This window comes from Aedes aegypti, chromosome 3, assembly GCF_002204515.2.
Source record: "Aedes aegypti strain LVP_AGWG chromosome 3, AaegL5.0 Primary Assembly, whole genome shotgun sequence".
Classification (NCBI taxonomy): domain Eukaryota; kingdom Metazoa; phylum Arthropoda; class Insecta; order Diptera; family Culicidae; genus Aedes; species Aedes aegypti.
In genome coordinates this window covers 263,451,988-263,463,599 of record NC_035109.1, presented here as the reverse complement: position 1 = coordinate 263,463,599, position 11,612 = coordinate 263,451,988, and the positions used below count along the sequence as shown (strand labels likewise).

General features: G+C 39.2%; 1 protein-coding gene and 1 long non-coding RNA gene across 5 annotated transcripts in view; one reads left to right on the top strand and one right to left on the bottom strand.

Annotated features, from left to right (window-relative positions):
* Nucleotides 1-244: 244 nt before the first annotated feature.
* LOC5571126 (protein transport protein Sec31A) overlaps nt 245-11,612 on the top strand; it is a 54,124-nt gene continuing 42,756 nt past the window's right edge. For 2 of the 4 annotated variants that reach the window (XM_021853576.1, XM_021853575.1), the window contains exons 1-5: nt 245-370; nt 825-1,708; nt 1,929-2,231; nt 2,292-2,535; nt 2,595-2,725. In XM_021853576.1, the coding sequence (XP_021709268.1) occupies nt 833-1,708; nt 1,929-2,231; nt 2,292-2,535; nt 2,595-2,725 (1,554 nt within the window). In that variant the 5' untranslated portion in view covers nt 245-370; nt 825-832. The remainder of the gene's footprint in view (nt 371-824; nt 1,709-1,928; nt 2,232-2,291; nt 2,536-2,594; nt 2,726-11,612) is intronic. The other 2 variants (XM_021853577.1, XM_021853578.1) reach the window with 1 other exon arrangement.
* LOC110679273 lies at nt 8,750-10,507 on the bottom strand. The gene is made up of 2 exons (XR_002502349.1): nt 9,228-10,507; nt 8,750-9,170 (listed from the first exon to the last, which is right to left on the bottom strand). It is a non-coding gene; the product is annotated as an uncharacterized LOC110679273 (long non-coding RNA).

Sequence of the window (11,612 nt, the reverse complement as noted above, 5' to 3'; positions counted from 1 at the left end):
CTGGCGAGTGGCATTCCCAAGTAACATTATTAGCTGAATAACGGTCTATTCACCTGAAATATGCTTAAAAGTGGTTTGTTAAGCTCAAAATGTTGGTTGGATTCTTCTCAGTCAAAACCTTTTAACTCTTTGCCCTCTCTGAAGAGCGCTAAAATCAAGAATATCCCACTGTGCATCACGATGGCAAAAATGCTGGCCACTCTGGACGCCAAATCTTCTTTATCAGCCACGTTGGAACGGATGACAGAAAATAAGCGAAAAAAAATCCGTCAGTCCGGGGTTTACGAATCGTCGCTGTTGTGTATATTTTGCTGAAAAAAGTGATATTTTGAGGAATTTTCTCAAATTTTAATCACACTTTATAGTGGAGGTAAGACATGTTGATAGAAGTTATCATTTGTGATAGAAAGATGGACAAGAAAAATGATAATTCCCTGTGTTTTTGTGGTACGAATTTTCGTCTATTTTGTTTGCGCATTCAGCCAAGTCATCAACTTTTTTTTCCTGTCTAGTTCAAAACTAATTGACTATTTTTATCATTATTATAGTTGAAAGCGAATATTATGTTGTGTATTTAACAAACATTAATTTAAATTGTTGTAATTCAAAGAATTTCTGAAGCAATGTTTTGTTAAATTCTCCATAAAAGCGAAGGAAGTTTAATGACCCAAAACTAATTTAGACTAATTTAGAAGAACAGGAAGAATATCAATAAGAGAAACTACCGGCTCTTATCGCTGACTTGGACTTGGACATGAGACTAGACGAAAATAAGTTCCATATCAATTTAGGCCACCCTTAACCTTTAACTGATTCGCTTTCAGCATCCAAAATGAAGGTGAAGGAGCTACAGAAAACGGTGAACGTGGCATGGTCACCGGTCCAGCAAAGCCCGATAATGCTGGCGGCCGGAACTGCTGCCCAGCAGCTGGATTCCTCTTTCAGCACTTCGGCCGCCTTGGAGTTGTACTCGATTAACCTGACGGATCCAAGCTACGATATGGAACTGGTGGGAAGCCAGGTCAGTTCGCACCGATTCCACAAGGTGCTGTGGAGTCCTTTTGACTACGGTGCAAATCATCCCAACGGATTGATTGTCGGTGGCTGCGAAAGTGGTATCATCCAGGTTTACAGCGCAGCAAAACTTCTGGCCGGAGAGAATGGACTTGTGGCTCAACAGGACAAACACAATGGTGCTGTGCGAAGTTTGGACTATAATCCCTTTCAGCACAATTTGCTGGCTTCTGGTGCTTCTGAGTCTGAGATATTCATTTGGGATCTCAACAATACCACAGTGCCAATGAGTCCCGGCCAAAAGATGCAACCAGCGGAAGATATCCAAGGCTTGGCGTGGAATCGTCAAGTTCAACACATCCTGGCTTCGGTGTTCTCGTCGCGATGCGTAATTTGGGATTTGCGGAAGAACGAACCCATCATCAAGCTGAACGATACGCAAACACGAGTTCGCTGGCGAGCTGTGCAGTGGCATCCGGAAGTGGCAACCCAGCTGTGGATGGCCAGCGAAGAGGATCAAGCCCCGTCCATTCAGTTGTGGGATTTGCGTTATGCCACCGCTCCGGCCAAGAGCTTCCACATTCACCAGCGGGGAGTACTCGGTCTCACTTGGTGTCAGAAGGACTTTGATCTGGTGGCGTCGTGCGGCAAGGATAACAAAATCTACTGCTGGAATCAGAACTCGGAGGATCCGGTAAGTGTGGATTATTATTCTGATAATTTGTTTACTTTTTGAAGTAGAGCTTTTGAACGTTTTGAAAAAGAGGTTGACAGAATCTGGTCATCTATTATGATAAACAATTTTGTCGTTCTAAAATTTTTTCATAATCAAAATATATTGTTTCTTCCTAATTTTGCAATCTGGCCCAATGTACAATTGCATTGTTCAAGATTAACGATTCTTCCCTTTCTAGAATGGTGAAATTCTGTCCGAGTTGGCGACCACCAATCAGTGGAACTTTGACGTTGCATGGTGTCCTCGGAATCCGGCGTTGATCGCTGGATCCAGTTTCGATGGAAATGTCACGGTTTATTCGATCTTTGGAGGCGTTCACCAGCAGGTGCAGACCAGCAACAAAATCGCCGACTCGTTCCCAGGAATGGAGAACATCGGCCACGAGCCTGCTCCACAATTGGCCGCCCAAACTCAACCGACGTGCAACGATCTGAAGCGGGCCCCGAAATGGTTGAAGCGACCCGCTGGTGCTTGTTTTGGAGTATGTTTACCAAGGTAAAATTAAGGTAAAATCAAGTTCTCAATCCATTCGTACTTGCAGTTTGGAGGTAAATTGGTCACGTTCAATGGAGCCAATCGAACGGTAACTGTGAACCAGGTGATTACCGATCCGGAACTGGTCGACAGGTCGAACCGATTGGAGAAGGTTCTGGCCGAGGGCACATTTGTCGATTACTGCCGCCAGAAGGCAGATCAAACAAACGATCAGCATTCTCGTTTCCTATGGTACTTTTTGAAGGCCAATTTTGAGGAGAATCCAAATGCGGAAATGCTCAATTTACTCGGTGACTAATTACTATATCGGATTACGTTACATGTTACTAATGACTTATTGCCATTTTAGGATACCATTCTGAGGATATGGTTAACAAGTTCAAGAAATATACGGACTGTGGAAAGGACACAACGGCCACACCCCCGGAACAAGCCAATCCCGTAGATGGGTTAGCTGATCAGATGGCTGGATTGAGTCGGGTGAGTTACACTTAACGTTTTGAATGAATGTGTTTTGTTTGGTTTACTTATCTCAAACAGCTTCCAATTGGTTGCAATGATTTTTAGTTGTGATGATTTTGATTTTGAAACTTTCACGATAAATTTGAGGCAAATCCAACCTCTTAAATATGCAACACTCAATCAAGAATACACCCTCTTGTTTCTCAAATTTAATGTAGGTACACATTCAAATTAATTAGGAAACTAGCAAGAAAAAAAGAGTTTACACTATCAATCTACTAGTGACAATATCGCCAAGGGCGAACAGCCACTCAAATAATGGTAAATAATAAGGTAAATTTATCTTAACAAATTCCCTATATGTTTCCAAAATGGCTCATTAAGCCGTTGGCCGTCAACATACAGTCGACTCTCGACTTGGTGTACAAGGTACCATCGACTTATAAAATTATCGAGTTATAGAATATAAAGACAAAAAAAACTAAAATCAAATGCACAATTTTCTGTATTTCCTATTTCCTGTTATGATCACTTCTGTAAGAATAAAATACTATTGTATTGATAGTACATGAAAAATATTATTTCAAAATGTTAGATAAATCATGTTATTTTTACTGACCATCAATATTTTTATTTTCATGTTTTTCAACTTTCATTATTGTTGTTTGCGTTTGACATGCAAACCTTGGCTAACTGGGCTTTTTTAAATTCTTTATTAGTATCATTCCAAAGAATACATTAATTTCTTATATCTAGGTGTTCTGTGTTGTTAGACAATACTATCATCCTAATTTGGTAAAACAAATTCAAGATTTTATTAACATTTTGTTAACAACATATTACATTTCATTTGCGGTAGCAGTTCAGATTTTTTACAGGTGAGTTGATTTCACCTGCTTATAAGAGAAAAAAAACACGCTTTGTATATACTTAACCTAACATATAACGCATTAATCGTAGCAATAGAAGATTGTAACGATTTTTGCTTGAAATTAATCATTATTTTATTTGACATTTGTTCCAATGTTTCAACATTGGATATTCTATGTAACTCATTGGTACTATACCAGGGAGGAAGCTGCAGAATCATTTTCAAAATTTTATTTTGAATTCTCTGCAGAGCTTTCTTCCTGGTATTACAACAGCTAGTCCATATTGGTACAGCATACAACATGGCTGGCCTGAAGATTTGTTTGAATATCAAAAGCTTGTTGTTAAGACAAAGTTTAGATTTTCTATCAATAAGGAGATAGAGACGTTTTACATATTTGTTACATTTGGCTTGAAGGCCCTCAATGTGATTTTTAAAAGTTAAATTCTTATCTAGCATGAGCCCTAGATACTTAACTTCATCTGACCAATTTATTGGAACTTTTCTCATCGTGACAACATGTCTACTTGAAGGTTTCAAATAAAGAGCTTTTGGTTTATGTGGGAATACTATTAGTTGAGTTTTGGAAGCATTAGGAGAAATCTTCCATTTCTGCAAGTATGAAGAAAAAATATCCAAACTTTTTTGCAATCGACTACAGATGACACGCAGACTTCATCCTTTGGCGGAGAGGCCTGTGTCATCCGTAAACAACCATTTTTGACATTCTTGAGGTAACTCAGGTAAGTCAGATGTGAACATATTGTATAAAATTGGTCCCAAAATGCTGCCTTGGGGAACACCAGCTCTTACAGGAAGTCTTTCAGATCTGAGTGATTCCAAGCAACAGCACCAAAATTTGGTAAATTTTTTAATTCATTTTTTTCTATTGAGCTGAAACTTTGCACAGTTTTCCAGTTCCATCTAAATCGTCATTTTCCGATATCAAATCTTCAAGTTGAGTCACGACTAACTTTTCAAAAGGGTGTATGTGAAAATGGTTCAAAAATATTCAAAAAGCTGCACAGCAAAAACGGTTTGTTCGATTGTTAGACAACTAAAGAAACAAAGTTAGACAACTAAATAAAGATTAAAAAAAATACACACAGTAAAAACAAATTTTTTTTTGCATAAAAAAACATAATTTTTGACACAAAAACTCAAATATCTCAAAACCCTATCGGAATACCAACGTAATTTTTTGAGAGAAAACGGTCCATTATATTAGCTATCTACCATAAAAATTTGGTGATGGTAAACCAATAAAAGTTATGACATTTCAAACATGTCACAATTTTCACATTTAGTAGAAGAAAAAAATTTTTTTTTCGGTGTAAATTATTACGGGAACCGCAGTTTGTTGCTGATTTTATTGTTAAGGGCCTTGCGTGAATTAAACAAGTCGTTATCATGTATTCATTAGTATTATGTATATCATATGTATAAATATTATGTATATGTATAAATATTATATGTATATGTATATATGTATAAATTAAAATGAATTAACAGATTACACGAAAATAATTTTTTTTTTACAAGGATATTTTTTTTAGAGTATGATCGATGAGTTTCTAAATGTTATATATAAACTTTAAAAGTTTTGGATTTGGGTATGCGTTATGAGATCATGAAAACATTTTATTAATACTTATTTATTTATTTATTGTTATTCAATTTTTTTACAATATCGAACACTTTTGCATCATTATCAGTACAGTTCGAGTATAGTTTTGCTTTAATTTTATTTTCTGACAATGGAATGAAACAGTGAAATTTTTGGGTTCCTTGGATCGTTTTCGCGTTATTATATTGCTCGCTGAGCTCTGATGCCGTTAATTCGTACTCTTCAGTAGTAGTAAAACAAAATGATAATTTTGTTAAATCTTCTTCTTTTCTGCGATTCGCCCAATCAAATAGTTCTTTTGCAGTTTTAATTGGATGCTCACGTTCTTTGGCTAAACTTGCTCTTGTGGCCATGCGCTTTATGGTTCCTCCAATAGCATCACAAGGACCTTTGCCATGTGACGTAGCAAAGAAATGCCATTCTGCATCAATTCCGTACTTTGATTTAAATTGACATAGGCTCGAAAAATTCTTACGGTTTTTGTACTGCGATGCTGCTCCATCAGACATGAAATATATCTTTCTGATTTCTTTATCCTTATCAACGCGTAAAAAGTTAATCATTTTGGCAATGAACAAATTTACAGATACTGAGTCGTGTCTTAAATATTCGGAAATTACAATAAAACTAAAATGTTCAATTTGCGTACTTCCATTGAAATAAATAACGAATGGATGAATTGTAGCTTGTTGTACGTTCCAGTGATGGGACTGCACTTCATCTTGCAATACAAAGCTATAGTTTTCAGAAAAATCACAAATGACTAAAAATTCACCATCTTGTAATGTATTTTTCGTATTTCTTAAAAAGCGGGATTGCTCTGTTTTAATAAAGTCGTGAGGAATTAAACTTTCTAATTGCAAGCAAAAAAATGACACAAACTCATCTACAGGTTTTACAATAGTTTCTAGGTCACACCTATCCGTGGTCACCCATTGCTCAAATGATAACTGATCAATATAATTTTCTTCAAACTCAGCGAATAAAGTATTTTCCAATGATGAAGAATCTGGACAATCCGAACAAGATCGTAGATAGCAATTTGATGTTGTATTTTCACACAAAAGACTACCAGTTAACATTTTAATATCCTTTGATAAATTGATTCTTTTCAAACTATGTAAGATTAGGTTAATATTTTCGTGTGTTGTGCACACACAAACATTATGTGTTCCTGAATTGGATAGAAGCTTGCATTGCCTTGGACGAAGGCTTGCAAATGAGGAAAAACCTACCGTTAATTTCCTTGAAGCGTGTATACGCTTCTTTCAAAGTAGTCATCATTAATCGTTTTTGGATTGCTTGACGCTTTCCATCTTTTTTTACAGATACATAATCTTTTTGGCCAGGCATAGCTCTACTTACTTCATCGTCTTCAAAATATTGAATTATTTTTTCTTTTGTCTCATCTGTTAATGAAGTACTCGACCTAGCATTTTTGGTTGCAAGACAGTTATTTTTGAATTGTTTTGCCTCTTTTGCTGTATTTCTATTGGTTTTGAACTCATCAATGGCGTCTTGAATAGACCACGAGCTTGGCAGCATCGACAAAATCAATAATTTTTCTTTCCTTGTCGTGGCTAGATTCGAGAACCTTTCCTTCATATTCATAATTACCTCATCGTAGTCTGTATTTTCCACATCCTCAGGTCCTAATTTGAAGAGGTTTCTTCGTACAGCTTCGTGGATTTCACGGTATTTTTTCTCGGGATAATTGACGTAACCCATCTTCGTCCATTTAATCGGAGTCACTTTTATTCCAGCTATCCCTTCGTTGAAGCGTTCGATGTTGACCTTCTGGATGCACTCATCTTCTGATTGATTTGTTGAAACAGATGTCGCTTATGGTACCGTGGCAAGACTATCTGCACTTGGTACTTCTGGTAACTCCTCAGTTGTTGTCGGTGCATCTAGTAATTCCTCAGTTGTTGTTGTTTTCGAACTTCCTGCAACCTGATCCACCGATGATGTACAGATTGCCCGTTTGTCAACGTTTAAACGGCAGGACGTACAAATGCGTAAATTTGTATTCAATGTTGTAGACATTGGAGCATAACCAGCCGCTTTCAGTTTATCTATGGTGCTTTCGGTGAGCTTTCGTAGCTCTTTCGAACACTTTTTTCTGCAAACGGCCTGCAACAGTTGAGAAAGCGACTACTCATGTTGCTCGTTAGATTTTAATAAACAAAATCACTTTTAAGTTTTTACTGACTAGTTTGGTGTCGTTTGCTTGACTGAAGAAAAATTTTACAATTAAATCTTTTATAACCATAGTGGTAGTATATTTCTAGCTTTTTCGTGAGTATGTTCATGGTATGTACCTATCATGTTTTTGATGTTGTTGAAGTTACTCGCTTTCTCCCAAATATGATTAACAAAGTCTATTCTCTACCAAGGCGGGTCTATACCCAGGTGTAATCAGATTTTAACTTTGTGGAGAAAACCAGCGCCGAGAAAACCGACCTGCTTTACGTATACTAGATCACCTGGGTATAGACCCGCCTTGTTCTCTACGAGGTAAACTTTTTGCAGGTAAACTAGTCGTATACCTGTATAGAAAACTTTTTTTGTAGCTTTTGTCTTCAATATTAGATTTCTTATAGGTTTCTTTTATCAAAAGGTTTCAACACTATTGAGAGAATTTTTCTTCAGTTACGTACAATAAAAAATATGACACTATCAAGACTTTAGATCACAACACTGGATCGCGTCTAACTTTCTAATAGATGCTATAATAGTTATGAATAATTAAATAAAATATCATGAAAATAACTTGTTAACCTCATGTGGTACCCTTAACAAAAAATTCAGCAACAAACTGCGGTCCTAAAAAAAATGAACAATGAAAAAAAACAATTTTTTTCACTTAGTGTCAAATATGTGAAATATTTGAAATGTCATAACTTTTTTGTTTATTGGCTTACCATCACCAAATTTTTATGGGAGATAGCTAATATAATGGACCGTTTTCCCTCGTTGGTATTCCGATAGAGTTTTGAGACATTTGAGTTTTTGTGACAAAAATGATGTTTTTTAATGCAAAAAAAAAAATTTTTTTTTACTGTGTGTATATTTTTTGGAATCTTTATTTAGTTGTCAAACTTTGTTTCTTTAGTTGTCTATCGAACGAACCGTTTTTGCTGTGCAGCTTTTTGAATATTTTTGAACCATTTTCACATACACCCTTTTGAAAAGTTAGTCGTGACTCAACTTGAAGATTTGATATCGGAAAATGACGATTTAGATGGAACTGAAAAACTGTGCAAAGTTTCAGATATTTTTGAAATGGTCGATCAGAATCGACTTGCATGCCTCCGTGGAATCCCTCATCTGGAGTTCTGATAATTAACCTGAAGTGTACGATTTGACAGATAAATTTGAATTATTGTAACAATGTTGTTGCGGTTCTGTCGAGGAGGGAATGGGAATCTCGATCAGTCCCGGAAAGCTCAAAGGGGTGGCATGCCAAACAAACTAAACTCCAACACAAATCTGAATAAAGTGTACATACTTTATTCAAAGGACATTTTCTTATCTCCTTCTAAGCCTCATCCTACTCTAGCTTGCCTGCCTTCCTTTTCTCTTTTGAATTTCTACTTATGTGCTAATTTTCCATCTTGTACTCACTATTGGGGCGCCCCTACCGTAATCGCTGTTCTGGCCGCCGCCATCATCATGGATGTCACCCTTCCGCACATGATTCCACACTACCCTGCAGTGCAGCCGTGGCTCGCTCGCTGGTGTACTATGCCTTCACGACGTCTGACCAAGACTTGCGGTTGCAACTCAGTGTCGTATACTGCGGCTGTCGAAGGCGTCTTTCGGTGGACCAGTGGTTCGGCCCTCTCCGGGCTTGACTCAACTCCCGACCGATAGTTCGCAGCCACCTCGCGGTCGCACCTGGTTCGAACAAGTCCGATGCCACTATCCGTGTGTGGATTAGCTGTAAATAGAGAAACAAAGCCCTAAGGCACCGAAGCCATCAGCCTCTGCGGTGTTGACATTTGCGACGAAGCACTTACTTCCGAGGGAAGGCTTTGTTTTTGAACCGAAGGATGGACGTGGAGGTTCTCTGCGAAGTGATCGACTTCTAGGCTGGCTGAATCAAACGACTGTGGAGCAAATGATTTACGTTTAGGGATTGTGCCGAGGACAACTTAATTTTGTCTTACCCGTCGTTCGTATCGCTCTAGCGACGTGTATGCTTTCCGCGAATGGCATGAACTTTGGCGAGAGAAATCCGGTAATGGTTGCTGTGAAATACCAGGTATTTTTTTCAGCGTGAGTACTTATCGTGATCAATGGTTTTCTTACCGGACCCTGCCTGGGTTGCATCCGATGGAATCGTCCTGGACGTCGTAACTGTTTTTTCAGAGGTCACGGGATGGGATGGAATTTACTCGTGGATTCCGTCCGCGTGGAAGGTTGCTCGTCCGATCTTCAAAGATGGCGGATGGATAGCGTCACCACCGCACTCTATTCGCCTTTTATCACTAATGGTTCTTGATCCAATATGGTTGCCTTTTTGAGCGCGGCTAATTTTCACCCTCCTAGCTTAACAGCACTTTACAGTTACGGATTACACGCCCCGGCAAAATCCTTGGGTGACGTGCGGGTTGAAAGTTTTACTTTTTTGCCACAAATCCACTGCGCACTTTCACTAGGTTTGTCGGAACTAATTCGTTGTTTCTTCGACGCAGATTTTCCGTGCGACGTGGACTGCTCACTGTACTACGGTACTCTGATTTTCATCATCGACTGTACTCGTCCACATACCCATCATTTTGCAGCTTGCGATGGTGTTGGTGAAGAAGAGAAAGGAGAGAAAGAGTAGCGTCGGTTTTCTATTCTCGTTTGCCTTGCCACATACCGATGGAGATGTGCGTGCGTCGCGCTGAGATTTTTCTCTGATCTTTGCCCTTTGCTCTCGCGGCGGCTTTCTGCTACCAGCGTCACCGTCATTGAGACTATGGTATTTTGCTGATGCTCTTGATTGCTTCCGTATCTCCCGGTGTGAGTTTATTTCGTGCAATACCAGCAAAGTAGTGGAGAATGCGTGTTACTGATGGCAGCTAACAGTGTTGGCTGATGATCTCTATCAGGGCGGTCGGCTTTTCTGATTAAACACTTTTGCAGGGGTTTTCAAGATGTGGCGTGCGGAGCGATACTTTTTCTTCCATTGGCATGGTTACAATAATTGGCTTAATGCTAATTTTGTTTCAAATGTACACTAAATCAACCAAACATATTTCAAACGTAACACAACTCTACCGTAGCGGAAGAATTTTTCATAAATCGATGATCAAGCGATTTATGAAAAATTCACAAAATCATCAATCATCCTCCTAGGATAATGGTCAGAGACAAGTCGGTCAACTAAACTCTTGAGCAGACCTCAAGCTACTTCTGGTTCTCCCTCCTTATACAGCATGACTAAACTCCTATACGCAAGCCTTGATTGCTTGCCAAATCTGATTTCTACTATCGCCTGAACCACATAATCTTAATCTTAGAATCCATATCGCGCCAGCTGCGCCTGGCAGAATCTATGACCTCTCAAATCGTCTCTGACCAAAGTCCTTGTCCAGTTTCCACAAATCCGAGCAAACTACGGCAAAACATTCAAATCGGATTTTAGCCTATTATATTGACTAAAATAGGCTTAATCGCACACTAAACTTAGAAGCTATATTTACAGACTTTTTACAAGGACTAAGTTGGTTTGTATTGGTTTGTGCATAAAAACTGAGAAAAGAAGCATTTCCGCGACTAAATCGTCATGAGCCCGAGAATGGAGTTTTACCGCGCCCCTGGTCGCGTTACCTTGGGATGAAGATTTCATGACGACCCCCAGATTCTTAACCCTTGGCCACGCGTTTGAATTGACTGGAAACACTTGAGGGTTTGTGTGCACTCATCCAGTCTAGTAGTGTAGTGGGTGGTCGAATCTTGATGGTGGGCTCGATTTATCTCGTTCGGCGAACGGCATGACCACTTGGTGTGTGGTGGTGGTGTGGTGATGTGGGGCTTCCTCTACTTGGTTGGCAGCTCGCTACGGACATAGCTTAATGATGTTGCTTGTGTTTGATTGCGGTCTACGCTGCGCTTCACTCGTTGTCTATTTCTGGTGTCTGGAGTCTCCCTATTGTGGACTTCGGGGTCACAGTCTCCCATGCCTGACGTAGGCTACGTGCTTCTTCGGCTCTATCTGATGGTATTTGGAGCCTCCCTACTCACAATGGTTTTCAGGGTCCCAATCTCCCGTGCCTTCCGTAGGCTGCTTGCTTATCCGCTTCATCATGATGGTGTTTGGAGCCTCCCTACTCACGGCTGTTTTCAGGGTTCCAATTTCCCGTGCCTTCCGTAGGCTGCTTGCTTTTCCGCTTTTTCGTGATGGTCTTTTTAGC